Source organism: Octopus bimaculoides, chromosome 5 (genome assembly GCF_001194135.2).
Source record: "Octopus bimaculoides isolate UCB-OBI-ISO-001 chromosome 5, ASM119413v2, whole genome shotgun sequence".
NCBI lineage: Eukaryota > Metazoa > Mollusca > Cephalopoda > Octopoda > Octopodidae > Octopus > Octopus bimaculoides.
Genome location: NC_068985.1, coordinates 25,482,863 through 25,502,203, shown reverse-complemented (window position 1 = coordinate 25,502,203; position 19,341 = coordinate 25,482,863). Strand labels below are relative to the sequence as shown.

The window sequence follows — 19,341 nt, the reverse complement described above, 5'->3', positions numbered from 1 at the left end:
TATATATGTGTGTGTGTGTATATGTGTGTGTGTGTGTGTGTGTATATGTGTGTGTGTGTGTGTGTATATGTGTGTGTGTGTGTGTGTGTGTATATATGTATGTGTGTGTGTGTGTATATATGTATGTATGTATGTATGTATGTATGTATATGTATATTTTTATGTATGTATAAACTGGCTAAAATTTGTATTTGCACCACATATTTCAAATACAGAAAAAATGCAGTTGTCTCATGATTTCATTCTAAACTCTATATCAGTTTCAGTGGCAAAAATAAAACACTATCATTCATATAATTACTGAATTAGTACATAAAAAGTACATAATTAATTTAAATGGGATGATGATGATGATCATCATCATCATCGTTTAACGTCCACTTTCCATGCTAGCATGGGTTGGACGATTTGACCGAGGACTGGTGAACCGGTTGGCTGCACCAGGCTCCAATCTGATCTGGCAGAGTTTCTACAGCTGGATGCCCTTCCTAACGCTAACCACTCTGAGAGTGTAGTGGGTGCTTTTACATGCCACTGGCACGAGGGCCAGTCAGGTGGTACTGGCAACGGCCATGCTCGAATAAGCCATTTCATATGGGAATAAGACTGAACTATGAAACTCAAAAGAATGTTTCTATTTTTTTAAATATTCAACACAGAAGTGGTGTTTTGATTTTCATATATCAATTTTACCTCCTGAAGACACATTTTATCCATTAAATTTTAATTAATTAATAATATATTTTTCTATGTATTATTTAAGTAAATATATTATTGACATTGTTATGACTTTGCTTTTGAAATAGCTGCAGAGTTTAGAATGAATTTATGAAGCATCTTTGAATTCTTTGCTTTTTCATTTTTTTAAATATATACGGGTGTGTATGTATGTATGTGTGTGTGTGTGTGTGTGTGTGTGTGTGTGTGTGTGTGTGTGTGTGTGTGTGTGTGTGTGTGTGTGTGTGAGAGAGAGAGAGATAGTGAAAGCCTGTAGGTTTGGAATTGAGGTGTTCAGCTCACAACTTAATATGTTGGGTCATGGGTTCAATTCTTAGATCAAGCATATAATATCTCCTGGAGCAAGGCATTTTATTTGATGTAATTCCAGTCTTATTCAGCTGAGAATAAGTATCACCCCAGTGCTAGTGTGACCCTCTCTCTCCAGTTGCATTCTGGATGTTCTGCTGTGTCCATGTCTGCTTATGACTACTTAAGCACCTAAAACAATTTGTGAAAACATGGTATATATTACTACGTTATGCATGCTACAAATAATTTTATCATCACTATCATAGTTTAATGTGTACATTTCCATACTTTCATGGATCAGACAGGATTCAATCAGACAGATCTTCTGTAGTTGGATGCTCTTCCTGGTGCTAACATTTCACTTGTTTCCAAGCAAAGTAATATTTTCTCCAAGATCTGCCATTTTCTATGAGAGATTGCCAACAAACTGCATCATTTGCATGACGGTGATGCTTGCTTACAATTTGTGTGTGATATTAAGACAAGAAGGCACAACACATGCTAACATATACATGAACACATACACACATACATACACACATCTACACAACATGCATTTTTTTTTTGTGTGTGGTTTCTGCCAGCTAAATTCATTCACAAGGATTTAGCCAGCCCAAAGTTCTAGTTGAAAAACATTTGTCTTAAATGCTTCACTGTGGAATTGAGCCTGAAATCACATAGCTGCAATGTAAACCGTTTTAAACACACACCTATAACATACGTGCATGCATGTGTGTATGTAAGATGGGTCTCGCTGACCTCTGCAGTGTTTAGGGGATTAAGAGCAAATGTGCAAGAAAGAGAGGTTAGGAGAGAAACAGGAAAATGCTATATTCAATGTAGATTTTAAATTGTCAAGATAACTTGAAGATCTTGAGAATTACAATGCTTTTATTTTCTTGTTTTATAGGACCAATTGACTTATTATCTGGGAAACAGCCAAAATACTGATGATGCTAAATACTTTTACGTTCTCCCAAATAATGGAATGATATACTTGAGAGAATCTCTGAAATCTATGGCAACAAATACGTTAAGAGTAAGTTTTTTCTTTTATAGATATATTTTGCAACAATAGAAGTGAAGATATTAAATGTCAAAATGTGTCTGTTAATCATGATAATTAAAATAAACAGAAAAATAGAATTACAATGTGACATAATACACACGCACACACACACACATGCACACATACACATGTATGTGTGTATATGTAAGTATAAATATATATATTTATCATCATCATCATCTATTTTTCATCTTGGGATAGATTGGATGGTTTGACAAGAGCTGGCCAGCCAGGGAGCTATCCAGACTCCAGTTGTCTGTTGTGGCATGGTTTTTACAACTGGATGCCCTTCTTAATGCCAGCCATACTTTACAGGGTGTGCTAGGTGTTTTTCACATGGTACTGACACACACACACACACACACACACACACGATATCTGCACCTAATATGGCAAGTTTAAATGCTAAAGGGTTAAGGGAAAGTAATTGAATTAATTTTTTTTTTTTAATTATATTAATAAATGAAATTTTCTTTTCTTTAGTTTTCTGTCTATGCATCCGACAGCAATTTTTTCAGTCCACAAACTGCTTCAGCTGGAGTTAACATTTTTGTTCAGAAAACACCACCACCTGTATTTAATTCCTTTGATTGTAATATTCAAATGCCAGCGAACAAATCACTTGGAAGTCTGTTTCAAGTGACTGCCACCAGCTCTTCTGGCCTGGTAAGTATCATTTTCTATTTATTTTCAATAACCCTGCAAATATTGTGTTAATACACTCTTCAACATATGTAAGTTAGTGAAACTGGTAGAGCACTGGGTTAGTGACTTTCTTGGATTTAGCTTTCTGCTTCACTATTTTCATTTCAAATCCCAAGTTGTTCATCCACTTTAATCCACATCAGGGGAAGGGAAAAATTAGTCATTAAAATAGTCGTTGTTAATGTAGTTGTTTAGCACCAAATCAGCCTAATAAAGCGGATCAAAGAACCACGATATTCCAATTGCGATCATTCCATATTTTCATACATAGTTATTCTCAGAATACATAGTCCATTATTACTTCCTTATTTTTGTTTGTTTGTTTGTTTTTTTAAGCTGATAGGATGTAAGATTTTGGGTGCTATTTCTAAGAAGTTGAGTGATCACATAGTGGATCTCACATTGATTAAATACAACCCCAATAAACAGTTAAAATTTCATTTAATATATAAATCTACAGAAGACAACGAATCAGTTAATGCTCCATTAACGATCCTGTAAACAGGATGAGATTTTGTAATGACCTAAGCAACTCACAAAGCACCCTTACAATAAAAACACCCTAATCACCCTAAATTATAATTTAACCATCCTTATCAACATAGACAGTAATAAAATAGCTAAAAACATAACAAAAAAATTATAATTCCCTGCCACTGTTAAAATGATATCTCATTCAATGCTATGCAAAAGAAAAAAAAAACCTTCCTTTTAATATTGTCCAACATTGTTTTCATGAAAGTTTAGAGTTATCTTGTGCTAGATCAATTCTGATTGTGCAGATCTTTCATTCATCCATAGTCATTCCAACTAAGATCATACAATTCTCTTTCTCTTATTTATTCATTTATTCATTCATTCATTCAATTAGTTTTGACAACAATGACATTTGGATGTTAAGGATTTGAAATATTAACTTTAATTGTAATATACAAATTATTCCCAACATAGTAGATAAGAATGAGATGAGGATTAATGGTGCAATTTAAGTAAATTTGAAATTTGTCTGAGAGGAAAACACAAACTCATTATTGTGTATATACCTTCATCATTGGATTTGTCCTCTTTTGTTGTCACATTTTTGTTTACAAGACTATAGTGTTTAATATTGCTGAAATAAACAAAAATATTTTTGTTGAAGGAAAAACACAATTTTATGGCAAAGTGGATGCATTGAATTATGGTACCAATAAAATTAGGTGTCAATTTTCTGTTGGTATATGGAAAAGAAAGAAATTACATATAATTTATTATTGTTGTTGTCTTTATAATAAACATTTTGTTAATTTCCTGCAAATTTAAATTTGGACTGATATTTTTTTTCTGTACTAATTAATTTTTTTAATGTTGCTTCTTCCCAGGGTAATATACAGTACACTATCAATGGCATCTACCCTGCAAGTGAATTTTTCTCAATAGATAGCAATGGAAACGTCCGCCTTATTCACCCTTTCACAAATGACACCATCAGCCGAACATCATACACTGTAAGTTTGATATATATGTTATGTTTAAAATTTTCTTTTGCCAAAAATATGACTGCAATAAGGAGCAAAGTTAAAAATGTGACGTATACACTCGGTTGCTAGTACTTCATCCAGCATTTGTCATTTACTCATGTTATGGGTTCATATCAATTCAGACACTTGTTTTTAATAAATCGCTGTCCATGAATTAAATATGTACACTTGAAACAGCCTTAGTTTAAAATACCTGTGTGTACACACATTTATAGTGTATATAAAAACATGAAGCAGTACTAGTAGCAATAGCTTATCTCAGAGAATCTTTTCAATGAGACTTTTGTGTGAAAAACATAGGGATTCACTCCAAGTGGTAGTGGATCACCAGACACAATGTTTTAAAATTATTTTGTCTTCTCAGTGACAATTACTCTAGACAATTACTCCAGAAAGGAGTTAGTAGAAGACACTTTCCCAAGGTGCTGTGCAGTGGGACTGAACCCCAAAATTTGTGGTTGGGAAGAAAACTTCTGAACCACTCAGTATGCCTGCACCTATGTATATATATATATATATATATATATATATAGATAGATATATATATCATGTAAATGAGTATTCAAGACGATATTTATGTTTGGCATCATATTCTAACACTAGTTTATATTAAATTACTTGTTAATCTTTACATTTCAGTTGTAAAGGCATTAATGTATTTTGACTTTTTTGTGAATATTTCTTCTTTACAGATTCAAATATTTGCATTTAATACACTTTCACCTGATGTTAAAGTCAAGAAAACTTGTTTGATAACGGTGAATCGAAGTACAGCAGGTCCAACATTTACCCCTTCAGCAGCTATGTCTGTTTCGGTATCTGAAAACAGAAATGTTGGGGACAACTTCTTCATTGTTAAAGCAGTTGGGGAAACCGGAGTAAGTATTTCCATTCATATTATTATTATACACAATTATTTCTTTTATTCTTTTACTTGTTTCAGTCGTTGTACTGTGGTATTAATTTGATGAGCTTTTAATTAGTGAAATTGAACCCCATGCTTATTTCAAGTCTGATATTTATTCTAGAGGTCTCTTACTCCAGTACGTCTAACTTGCAAGAATATATACAAACTCACCTCACCTGTGGTTCTGCCACATAAAAAGCACTACTCACCTCACCTGTGGTTCTGCCACATAAAAAGCACTACTCACCTCACCTGTGGTTCTGCCACATAAAAAGCACTACTCACCTCACCTGTGGTTCTGCCACATAAAAAGCACTACTCACCTCACCTGTGGTTCTGCCACATAAAAATCACTACTTACCTTACCTGTGCTTGTACCACATAAAAAGCATTACTCATCTCACTTGTGCTTGTGCCACCTAAAAAGCACTGCTCACCTCGCCTATGCTTGTGCCAGTTATCTTGTAACTGGAACTATTGTTCCCCTCAAAATTTCTCTGATTTTGTGCCTCTGCTCCATAAAGCTGATCTGGTTTTTATGTTTCACAATAGATGACAAAATAAAACCAAAAGCATGCCCTCAGTTATCTCTCTTGTATTTACAAAAATAACCAAAATAATATGAGTCAACAACTAGAATTCTTTTATCTTTTACTTGTTTCAGTCAATGAACTGTGGTCATGCTGGGACACCACCTTAAAAGGTTTTAGTCGAGTCTTCCGACACCAGTACTTATCTTGTTAAAGTCTGGTACTTATTCTATCAAGCTCTTTTATTGACCCACTAAGTTGTAGAGATATAAACAAACCAACATCAGTTGTCAAGTAGTAGCAGGGGCAGATAGGCACACACACACACACACACACACACACACACACACACACACACACACACAGATACATATCATCATCATCATCATCAACATTGTCATCATCAACATTTAATATTTGTTTTCCATGCTGGCATGGGTTGGTCAGCTTGACAAGAACTAGCATGGCTATGGGCTGCACCAGATCCCATAATCTATTTTGGCTTGGTTCCTACAGCTGGATGCCCTTCCTAACACCAATCACTTTACAGAGTGTACTGGGTGCTTTTTATGTGGTGCCATCACCAGTGTTTTTTACACGGTACCTTGGTTTTAGGATCTCAATTCTGTTGTGGAGGGTAGGTCTTCTTGAGTACAACAGTGTGCCACATATCTCAGTCCTCTGTCATCTCCTTTGTAAAATTCAGTTCTTTGAGATCAGTCTTCAGTACACACATACAAATACATACAATAGGCTTCTTTCAGTTTCCATTGACTGAGTCTAGACACTAAGCTTTGATCAGTCTCAGGCTATGCAATGAGCTTCCATACAATTGTCCCCTACCTATTTTCACTCACCAGGCATTGTTTGGCATTAAATATGCTAGCATTAACTTAGTCATCTGTCAGCATTCTTGTCTATAAGTAATAAAGTATTGAATATACAATTTTTCATAAAAAGGTTGTTCAATGTTTTAAATAAAAACTGTCGACTTTATAGCCATTTTTATTTATTTCAGGATACCATTACATATGCACTTGAGACTCCATCTCTTTACTTCTCAATAGACAAAGCAAATGGAATTGTAAGCATTTCTCAAAATTTGAAAAATGCTCAGAATGATGTGTATAATGTAAGTTACTTTTTTTCTTATATTTTTTACTTGTTTCAGTCATTGAACTGCAGCCATGCAAGGACACTGCTTTGAAGGGTTTAGTCAAGCAAATTGACCCCAGTATTTCCAGTAATTATTTATTAAGTCTGGTCCTTAATCTTTTTTTTTTTTTTTTTTTTTTTTTTTGATAAGCCACTGAGTTACAGGGGTGTAACAGGTTCGTGTATAGGTACTGCAGAACTGTAACATCCCCTATTTCCACTCAATATTATTGATAACATTCAATATAATGAATACTTTTTCCTTTAATTCTTTCTTTATACTTGTACATTATGGAAAGCGGACGTTAAACGATGATGATGATGATGATGAAGCTTAATATCAGTAGCCATCCTCTAGTTTATGAAAAAAATACAAAAATCCTTGTATAGAACTGTGCGCTTCACAGTTCCAGTGATGTGATGCTTGACTGTTGTGCACATGCTAACATGTCCGAGATAGGAAGCTTCATGCTAGGGAGAGAGAGCACTGTCATTCATGCAGTGCTGACCCTGGTGTGCTAGTGAAAGGTAGTGCTTCTTTTTGACTCTGCATGTGTTGTGCTTCAAAATGTGTTTATATTCTTGAATGTGATAAAGTGTTGAATTAAATTATTATCTTGCTTCCAGCTTCAGTGTTGCTACTAGGATTTGAAAAATAGGGCACATTTTCCCCCACCCTTATTTTTTGATTTAGGCATGAGGGCCAGTCAGGCGTTACTGGCATCAACTATGCTTGAATGGTGCTTTTCGCATGCCACCAGCATGGAAGCTAGTCAGGCGGCACTGGCAACAACCACACTTGAATAGTGCTTTTTATGTGCCACCGGCACAGGAGCAGTCAGCTGGCACTGGCATTGACCATGCTCGAATGGTGCTTTGTACATGTCACCAGCATGGGAGCCAGTCAGATGGTACTGGCAATGATCATGCTCGAATGGTGCCTTTTACATGCCACTGGCACAGGACCAGTCAAGTGGCACTGGCATCAACCACACTCGAATGGTGCTTTTTACGTGCCACCAGCATGGGTGCCAATCAGGCGGTACAGTCATTGGCCATGACAATGACTTCACTCGACTCAATAGGTCTTCGCAAGCACAGTTTATTGCCCAATGATTGAAGGGTACTCTTAGATGGGCTGGTTATGCTGCACTGGCATAGGCCACAGTTACAGTCTCACTTGGCTTGCTGGATCTTCTCAAGCACAGTATATCTCCAAAGGTCTCATTCACTTGTTATCGCCACTGTGAGGCACAACATTTGAAGGTCATGCTTCACCACCTCATCCCAGGTCTTCCTGAGTCTACCTCTTCCACAAGTTCCCTTGACTGCTAGGGTGTGACACTTTTTCACGCAGCTGTCCTCATCCATACACAACACATGACCATACTAGTGCAGTCGTCTCTCTAGCACACCACATTTGATGCTTCCTGTGTCCAACTTTTCTCTCAGAGCACTTAATCTCTGTCGTGTATGCACACTGATATTACACATCCAATGGAGCATACTAGCTTCATTTCTTTCAAGCCTGTGCATGTCCTCAGCAGTCATGGCCCATGTTTCACTGCCATATAGCATGGCTGTTCACACACATGCATCATACAGTCTACCTTTTACTCTGAGCGAGAGGCTCATTGTCATCAACAGAGGTAGGAGCTCTTTGAACTTTACCTAGGCTATTCTTATTCTAGCAGCTACACTCTCAGAGCATCCATCCCTGCTATTGGCTTGGTCACCTAGGTAACAGAAGCTATCAACTACTAGTTTTTTCTCCGTGGCATGTGACAGAAGCTGTTTTCTGCTTATTTTCAGTGTTTATTGCCCCTGAGCATTTGCCACACACAAAAACTATCTTCCCAGTTAGCCTTCCTTTGATATTACTGCACCCCTTATGTGTTCATAGCTTACACTGGGTACATCTTATGGAGTTTCTACCTATGCCTTTTCTATAGATTGAGCAGGGCCATCTGCCTGAAGGGATTTGTGATTTGTCTGCCTTGCTACTTATTAAGACTTTGGTTTTTGTTAGATTGACTCTAAGGCCCTTTGATTCTAGACCTTGTTTCCACACCTTAAATTTCTCCTCTATTTCTCCTCTTATGTTTAAGGAAAGACATTGCAGGCTGGTTGTAAAAAATACAAACTCTGTAACCTGTAGAAAGAAATTACTCTTTAATAATTTTCACATATAAAGACTACAAACCACAAACCACAGCTTAGATCAACTCATGAAATTACATATAGGTAATGTTAAGGTGTGAAATTCTCATGAATATTCGTGTTTTTGTTTTTTTAATATTGCAAGATGATTGTTTTTAGTAACAACAAAGAGAAAAAGAAAAAATATCAAATACTTAAATGGTTTGAATATTTTAATAATATACGGTATCTTTATATCTCAAAGCTGATTGTCCGAGCAACAAACCAAAGGGGTAAGTCTTCAAGAGGATCTCTTCAAATCAATATCCTGCGTCAAGCTGCAAAGGCACCTACTTTCAAGAACCTACCAACACAAATTGGAATGATTTTGGTCCAAAATCTCCAGCATGCATTGTTTGAAGTTAAAGCAGAATCTCTAAATAACAATGTAAGTCAGAAATAAAACAAAATGTTGTTTTATAAGAAGGTACTTAAGAAAAGGTATTTTGAACTAAAAATGCATTGATAAGAGGCTGTGACTGTGTGGATAATATTCCATTCTCAAAACAGAAAAAAAATTATGAATATAAATCATTTGATTAGTGCTATGCTATGTGATAGAAGAGTTGAGGAAAGAATGAAAATAGCCTAAGAGTGAAACATGGAATTAAAACTTGAGACTGTCAAATAGTTTAGTGGTTCCCAGTGACAAAATTGAATACTGTTGTATAAGAACCAAAAAGACATATCAAATCTTTGTATGAGAACCATTGCAATAACATATTCTCTTCCATGGTTAGCAAAAGTGAAAGCTATTACTCAATCCAAATCCATTTTTATATTGTAGGCATTTGAGAAAGTGTAATATTTCATTAATCTGAGCTGTAATGAAACATTAGTTCATTGTTTTTCTTTTCTCCTTCAGTTACAAATAACTAGTAATTCTGTCATCTTGAGTTACATTTATAAGAGAAGAAAACCTTACAACAAAAATTTTACTTAGTCTACCAGGGATTAAAGTTTATCTCTAAAAATATATAAATTCAAAGTCATTTTCTCAATGGATGCCAACCAGACATGACTGAGATTTATTATTTTTTTAAAATATTTACTTTTATATATTGTTGATGGAGAAAACATTAGACACTATTTATACTGCTCATCATTTATTTCTGAAAATACAGTGGTATCTATTTTCAATGTGGGTAAATGAAAGCAAACAGAATTAGTTTCCTTTGGAGTTTCTACAAAAACTCCAGCAAAGTTCATATTAGTCAGTATGTCCAGTAGTAAGAAATTCAACACCTTAACCTCACTGTTATTTATGGAAGAGTCTGTCATAAATATTGTTAATTAATTTTTTGTTGTTTGATTTCCAGAGTGTACTTCAGTATGAGATTGATGGACTTTTCCCATCAGATGACTTTTTCCGCATTAATAAGACTAGTGGCAAGATATATTTGAAGAAAAATGTGAGAACTGACACTCTAAACACAATCAACTACAAGGTATACAATTTTTGTTTGCTTTATGAGATGGTTTCAGGTTAATTGATGTTAACACTTTACTAGGGCAATAAATCTGTCTGAGACAGTAGATTTTACGAAAAAGGGATTTGCAGCAGATAGTTTCTTTTTGATTTTTTTTCCTTCTTGCGTGTGTTCCATCCTATCCATTTTGAGGATCTATTTTTCAACTGTTTGAACACTTACTAACATTCTTTTGTAATTAGCCATGTTGAATTTATAAATACAGAACATTAGTTCTCATACAATTTAAGACCTTGAATTGAGTTCTTAACAAGATATTTTAATTAAGCACAAACACACGCTTATACATATTTATTTACATGCATGTGTGTATGCACTCATATACATACACAACATTAAAATCAAAGTTGTTGATATAACAAGAATAATCATTATTATATTTCTCTTTCAGATCCAAGTTGTTTGTTATGCCAAGGATAATCCTTCCTTAAAATCTCGAGCCATTCTAACAGTAACTGTTGACCGCAACCCTCATTCACCAGTATTTTCCTCGAACATATATTCCATTCAAATATCCCAAAAGGAACGAAAAGGCCAGATGGTTCTACAGGTGAAAGCCACAGACAGAGACACAGTAAGATAACATTTTATTTCATTTCAAGGCTGGCCCTTGTGAATTACAGGTACAGCTCACTTTTGCCAGTGAGTGGACTGGAGGAGTACCATGTAGCAATGCACTGCTGGTTTTTGAACTCATGGCTGTGAGCTGAATACCCAAACCTTTAAGCCACATGTCAGCAGATACCAGCAGGCAATTGCATAATCTCCTATTGTTACACAAATGCACAAAGATAACGACATATGCACATACACACTCAAACACAGTCACATATTGTTATGTATACACACACACACACACACACACACACACACACACACACACACACAGAGTCTCACACCATTACACACTCACACACAAAGTCTCATACAGGTACATGTGCATGCATGCACGCACGCACACACACACACACACACACACACACACACACACACACACACACACACACACACACACACACACACACACACACACACACTCACACACACGCATACACACTCATTGAAGTATTTGAATATTTCCAAATTCCAATATTGGATTCTTGAGTTAATACTTTTGTAGGAACTTAGTTCTTTTATATAGAACTGCTTGTTGGTACGAACATTGACAAGCATTTGTTGTGGTGTTGTTTAGCGCTTGAAGAACCCCTATTAAAAAGACCTATGTAGTGATTTGATTTTATAAGGAGGCTTCAACTAAGTAGTTTTATCATTCATTAACAAATCAACAGAGATCGTTTACTTCATTTTCAAGCTTTCACATTTATAAAAAAACAAAACAAAAGCAAACTCATACTTGGTATAATATTAATTAACCAAATCATGGGGCAAGCAAAAGGATATTTGCAAAAGTGGACAAAGCTGACAGCTAAGAACAAGTAACAAGAATCTCAATATAGCATGATATATGAATTTATATACGTATATACATACTTATACATGTATGTCTGTACCTGTATGTTTATATGTGTGTGCTTGTGTCTGTATATATGTATATGTTCAAATATATCATATACATATGTATACATACATACACATACATATATACATATAGGTTGTTAGACAGATAGATGGATAGATAGACAGACAGAAAGATGGATAGATAGACAGACAGAAAGACAGACAGACATTTATACGATAACTGAGACTCAATTTCATGCAATGTCATCGCTTAAAAATGAGCATCAAAGATGTAGATTTTCAAGCCTGTAGGGATCTATACTCATCTGCACTGATGTGGTAATGATGGGCATCTCTAGCAACAGGTGATCTGAGAGATTACTACCAATATTAGCCCATGCTTTCATTTCTTTATGGAATTTTCATTGAGTGTCTTGCTTTTCTTGGCCACAGCCAGCAACAGTATACAACTCATAACAAAGCTGTTCAAAATCAAGCAATTCCTGGGTATTTTAAAGGGAAAAATGTCCTTGCATAAGGCCAATCTCACTTTCTAAATAACGTGTGCATTTATCCCAATAAGAGAATTACACTATATCTTTAGATGCAAATGAAGTCATAGGTGTTATATCAGAGTTTTCTTTCAAGAGAGATTCGCATCAGGGATGACAAGGAAACAAAGATTCCTGGCTGTTTGGTGTGCTTGAGAAGACATGTCAAGCTAAGTCGTCCTTGCATACAGGTATCTCCCCTGCATTTTGTCTCCAGCTGAGTGTTCCTAATCCTGCATGCTTGTGGGTGCTGGTACCACATAAAACGCATCCATACTGGTGCCAAATAAACACCCTCATACTGATGCTGCGTAAAAGCACCCAGTACACTCTGTAAAGTGGTTGGTGTTAGGAAGGGCATCCAGCCCTAGAAACCATGCCAAAACAGATATAGAGCCTAAGCAGCTCTCTGGCTGACCAGTTCCTGTCAAATCACCCAACTCATGCCAACATGGAAAATGAACATTAAATGATCATGATGATTGTGTCTAAACAAAGTCCAAGGTTCTGCCACTCCCAGCAGTTGACTTTACTGAGTTCATCTTTGACAGGTTTTGTTTATCATTTTGCTGGGTTTCAATAATGAAAACCATCCTCCTTACACACAAAACCAAATACTATGTTTCTCACAATGAAATTAATCCTTGAAGTTTAACCACAGAGCCTTTATCAGATTCAAATGAGTATTCCCGATGATATTTATTAGATATTACTCCAGTTATGAATCTCTTGTCTGCTTTGTAATATTGGTTTCGGATTTTGGCATAAGGCAAGTAGTTTCAGGAAAGAGATTAAGTCAGTTAGATCGACCCCAGGGCTCAACTGGCACTTATTTTATTGACACTGAAAGAATGAAAAGCAAAGTCGAGCCCGATGGAATTTGAACTCAGAACATGAAGATGGATGAAATGCTGCTAAGCATTTTGCCCAGTGTGCTGCTAATGGTTCTACCAGCTCGCTGCCTTGTCTACTTTGTAATATTATGTAGAAATCCTTAATGTCATAGTTACACCAACATTTTCTGTGAAAAAATCCCTGAGGTTCTTAACTTCAGGAGATCAAAAAGTGAAGTATAACTTACTCAGAAGGAGAAAGGAGGCTGTGGTCTGTTTCAGGACATCTAAAACTGGAGGGAGAGAGGGAGGATCTTGACCTCACATCTGAATGTTTCCAACTGAGTGGTCTGTATCAAAGATCATCAAGAAGTCTATCTGTTATAAATCAAGTCTTCCAGAAACTTTCACTGTTATTTCTAGCAGGTCCAGCAAACATGTAGGTAGGTGGTCGCTTGCTGGCTTGTTATTTCTTGTTTTACAACTATATTCTTGGTTTTTGTTATTTATATGCTAATCCTTTTATTATCTCTTCTTTCAGCTAAACAATATAACATATAGTATAGTAGGCAACAGCAATGGGCTGAACGCAATGCAATACTTCTTTATCCGTAGTGACACTGGTGAAATTTATGTTAACAACGAGCTTAGTACTGTCACTACTAGTACCTACAAGGTAAATATTTATATGTGTATTTAAATAAAGTCTGGATTTTTCTATGACTTACAATCTGAAAATAAATGTTTGTTTTTTTATCTCTTATGTACATCTTTTTTTTTTTATCTGTAATCCTTTAGCATTCAGATTACTCTGTTAAATGTAATGCTTATGCAATCCTATTATTTTGAACACATGGATGTTAAAAAAATGTTGAATAATTATACAGTAATACCTCACTTTACAAGGACCTGTTTTACGAGACCCCAGGTTTATAGGTTTTATTTTGTAATAAAAATTACCAGTACCGCCTGACTGGCCTTCGTGCCGGTAGCACGTAAAAGCACCCACTACACACTCAGAGTGGTTGGCGTTAAGAAGGGCATCCAGCTGTAGAAACTCTGCCAAAGCAGATTGGAGCCTGGTGTAGCCATCTGGTTCGCCAGTCCTCAGTCAAATCATCCAACCCATGCTAGCATGGAAAGTGGACGTTAAACGATGATGATGATGATGATATATATATATATATGTATCTGAACACACTCATGATGAGTTTCTTTCAGTTACTATCAAATTTACTGACAAAGCTTTGGTCTACCTAGAGCTGTTATAGAAAACACTTGCTCAAGATGCCGCATGTTGGGACTGTACCTGAACCATGTGCTTGGGAAGCAGTCTTCTCAACCACACAGCCATGCCTGCCCCCCCCCCACACACACACACATACAGATACACACACACTTTAGGGATGGTAAAATAAAAAATACCTTGATATTTAGTTCTAAATTATACCCCTTTAGGTTAAGGTGGACTTTGCCATCCATTACTTAAAAAGCCAATAAAATGAGTACTAGACAAAGTACTATGGTTAAGTCTAAATTTTCTGTACAATACAATACTACACTGGACTGCTTCTTTCAGGAAATCCTAAAACACATATCACAAGAATCTCACTATCATTGTTTGCATTCGTTCTGAAAGAAGTGAAGAACTTTCTAATCATCATCATCATTTTAGTAGCTACCATTCTATGTGTGCTTGAGTTGGGTAGAATTTACTAAGGTGAATTTTCTATGGTCAGAAGCCCTTCCCATTATCAGCCCTCACCAGTTTCCAAGTAAGGTGGTTTTCCCCGAGACCAGACATGGCTCCATAGAAGATTGGAAATGGAGGACATTGTATGCATGATAGTGACACTTGTTTACAATTATCATGAGATGTCAAAGCAAGGAGTTGGTAACACACATCCATATACACACACATACATACACATATATACATATAAGATAGGCTTCTTTCATTTCCATCTATCAAATTCACTCACAAGGCTTTGATCAACTTGGGGCTATAGTAGAAGACTTACCCAAAGTGCCATGCAGTGGGACTGAACCCTAAACAGTATGGTTGGGAAGCAAACTACTTACCACACAGACTGCATACATCTAATGTGAAGGAGAAAATGTTAATCCCTTCTGTTGTTCATTTCTGTTCTGTAACAACATCATGAAAGGCTTGAGCTGTAATTTTACAATAATTATCAAATGCATGAAGATGGCGAGCTGGCAGAAATGTTAGCTCACCGGGTGAAATGCTTAGTGGTATTTCGTTTGTCTTTACATTATTTTGCCTTTCATCCTTTCGGGGTCAATAAATTAAGTATCATTTGCATACTGGTGTCGATCTACTCGACTGACTCCCTCCCCCAAAATTTGAGGCCTTGTAGTAGAAAAGAGTATTTTCAATTGCATGTCAGGAGTAAATTTAAACTTATAAATTGTGTAAAGCTAAAAATATTTTTATTCCTTTTGGTTGCTTTTATTTACAAATTACATTAAATATATATTCCAGTTCACTGTACAAGCAAATGATAATGGTTTTCCACCAAGGACTGATACAGCTCCTGTTGAAATCAGAATTATTCGGGATCTTCAGCCTCCAGTTTTCTCAACGCAAGTTTATAATTTGAATCTGCAAGAAAATAAACCTGTAGGCAGCTTCTTGTTACAACTTACAGCAAATGATCCAGATCGCAAGGTATGTATCTCATTATTCATTTTGCACTTTTGAATGAAACTTATGGCTGCTGTTATGGTTTTATTAGGACACCAAATAAGCATAACATAATGTGATATAATATAATACATGATATAAAAACACAATAGTAAATAAATATAAAATAGATATGTTGTAAAGTTCCCTTGAAATAAAAAGGAAAATAGGAATAAAAGTGTGGAATAAAGGTTAAAGTTGAAGGAAAAATATTAAGATTAAAGCAATATCAAATTATAAGATTAAAATAAAAAAACTTTTAAAACATTATTAAAAGTTAAATATAATCAAAATTTAAAAATTAAACATAATTGAAATTTAAAAATTAAATATTAAAGATTAAAAAAAATTAGAATCCCCCAAAATTTCTTCAAAACTTACTAAACTTTTCAAAAACATGTTGAAAGTTAAGAATCAAAATCAAAAGATTAATTATTAAAATATTGAGAGTTTGAAATTGAAATATAAGCTTTAAGGTGTGAGTTAAAAAGAAAATATACATATACATTAAACACATATAAATAAACATACATGTAATATGTATATATATATTTGTTTTGCAAGATTTCTGATATGAAATCATGTGTTGAAACATATTATATTTTGGGATGGTAATTTTTGTTTTAATAAATAAAAACATGCTCTGTATGTTTTTTTCTTTACTTGAATGATATTATATTCAAACTTAAGTAACTGGAAGAATCTTCATTGTGCTTCTTTATATATATATTTTTGCTCATTTTTATGTTCAGTTTTCAATGTTAGCATAAGTTTGACAAATGTATTATTGAGGCAGTGTTTTAATTGGCCTTGTGAGTTGCTAATGCTTACCTGCTTTTCAAATAAAGGATTTTATATCTCATGCATTTTTGGAAACATAAAGCTAGCAGACAATGTTTTGAAAGAGGAAATGTAAACAGCACCACTGATTGTGGTTCACAATGTTTGGTGAAGCACAACTGTAAACAAACACTCAGACACATGCACACACATACATACATACATACATACATATATGCATACATACATACGCAATCATATATGTATAGGTATATATGCATTGATATTTGCGTGAATATGTGTGTGCACACGTAGATATATATATATATATATATATATATATATATATATATATATATATATATATATTATGTAATGATAAACTAATGTCTCTTTGCATTTTTTTCTTCAGGGTTCTATTGAGTATGAAGCAATTGGTAATGATTTTGGTCTGCTCTTGTGTGCAGTGAACAAAACTACTGGATTTATTACATTGAAATCTTCATTAAAAAATGTTCTTGTTAACAACTTCCAAGTAAGTACCATCTTATTTTTATCTGAGTCTATTTGTCTGTGAACTAGTATTCTGAAAGGAATGTCTTTGCTGGTATTTGTTTTATTGTTGATGTGTATGTGTGTGCGTGCGCATGTGTGCACATGCCAAGGGTCCTTCACTCTTGATGGAAGAGGTACAGTGCCATTGTGACTTACAGCATGTCTTAAGAATTCTTCTCCAGACTTGAGCACAGTAGATTCTTTCCAAAGAGAGAGAGAGAGAGAGAGAGAGAGAGAGAGAGAGAGAGAGAGAGAGAGAGAGAGAGAGAGAGAGATAGAGAGAGAGAGAGAAACTACTAGAGAAAAAGAAGAATAAACCCTAGTATTTGACTGGTACTTTTTTTATTGACCTCAAAATGAGGAAAGGCAGTTGGCTTTTGCAGAATTTGAGCTCAGTGATAAAAACAATTTATTTGAGGCTCTGGTGATTCTACTAACCGACAGCCTTGTGTGTGTATGTATGTGATTTATATATCTGTGTATGTGTGTGTTTGTCATCTTACAACATGACAACCAGTGTTCGTTTATGTCCTCATAACTTGGCAGGTCAACCTAAAGAGACCAATGGAATTAGTACCAAGTTTAAAACCAGTACTGTGTGTTAATTTGATCGACCAAACCATTCAAAGTAGTGCCCCAGTATGACTGTAGACCAATAATTAAAACAAGTACAAAAAAAAAAAGAAAAGAACACAAAGTCATTTTAGACATTGTATGTTGTCCTTAATTTTGGTATTATATCCTATTGTTATTTTTCTGCCTGGAAAAACCATTACTTTTCTTTAATGCTAGAACTGAGTCAAATTTGAGGATGTATTTGATATAATCTTGTTGCTTCAGTGAATGAGACACCAACACCCAGACACTGCGCACCAAGACACAGCTGCACAGTGTTTGGGTGCTGGGATCTTTGTCAAACAACCTGCACAATTACAATGGGCAAGATTTGTGCAAAGCCAGTTCCATTCTTTCATCCTCAAACTTGTACTGAGCTGATGCAACAAATGACAAAACCCAATGTTTATAGGATGATGAAATTTTATGGAGTAACTTCCTCTTAGTTGAGCAACTAAAGATCGAAGAACCTCATCTAACCTGAGTCTGTTGGAGTGTATGTTAGTAATTGTTTTCCAGTGGCAATTCTGTGACATGCTAGTTAACCCATAGCTGTAAGCTTGACAGGTGCTACAGTCCTGGGTCAGACTAAACCTGGAACAATAGTGGCTAAGAGGTGGTTACCCTCTTCAAAACCCTAAATCTCCTGAGCCAAGATTTCATCCTCATTACATTAAGAGAAATTCACCGATTTTCCTAACCCATGCCAATTCTGAAAAGCAAATTTAAATGTACACTAAACGTTCTTTCATTTTCATTTTCTCAATTTCAGTTAATTGTCAAAGCTTATGACACTTACTTTCCTGAGAATACAGCCTTAGCCAGAGTATTTATTAAAGTTTTACGCAATGTAAATACTCCGGTCTTTGCACAAAATACATTCAGAGTTACAATAAATGAATTCCATTCTTTTATGAACCCAGTAGTAACCACTACTGCTACAGATGCTGACAAGGTATTATTAACCATTTTGTTACCACATTTCTGATGAAATACACAGTCTTTATTTCAATTAATTTTTGAAAATATTGAAGAATTTAATAAAATAACTCAGGTCCTATTAAGCTGATCTCAGATATGTTGTTTATTGACAGGTTAGATATTTCTCTTACTTTACACTGAAATATTGTTAATGTTAACATTCAACTGTGAGAAAATTCAATTTATTACAAGACTGAAGGATTTCTATTTTTTAATTTGCAATTCTATGGGGAAATAGAAGTGTGTAGTTTAATGAC

General features: G+C 35.1%; 1 protein-coding gene across 1 annotated transcript in view; it reads left to right on the top strand.

Annotated features, from left to right (window-relative positions):
* The window catches only part of LOC106874390 (uncharacterized), a 280,957-nt gene that overhangs the window by 223,273 nt on the left and 38,343 nt on the right, over positions 1–19,341 (top strand). Inside the window, exons 120-131 of the mRNA XM_052968226.1 lie at positions 1,940–2,068; positions 2,582–2,764; positions 4,165–4,290; positions 5,016–5,201; positions 6,779–6,892; positions 9,320–9,502; positions 10,434–10,562; positions 10,996–11,178; positions 13,988–14,122; positions 15,953–16,138; positions 17,346–17,468; positions 18,876–19,058. Coding sequence (XP_052824186.1) covers positions 1,940–2,068; positions 2,582–2,764; positions 4,165–4,290; positions 5,016–5,201; positions 6,779–6,892; positions 9,320–9,502; positions 10,434–10,562; positions 10,996–11,178; positions 13,988–14,122; positions 15,953–16,138; positions 17,346–17,468; positions 18,876–19,058 — 1,860 coding nt within the window. The remainder of the gene's footprint in view (positions 1–1,939; positions 2,069–2,581; positions 2,765–4,164; positions 4,291–5,015; positions 5,202–6,778; positions 6,893–9,319; positions 9,503–10,433; positions 10,563–10,995; positions 11,179–13,987; positions 14,123–15,952; positions 16,139–17,345; positions 17,469–18,875; positions 19,059–19,341) is intronic.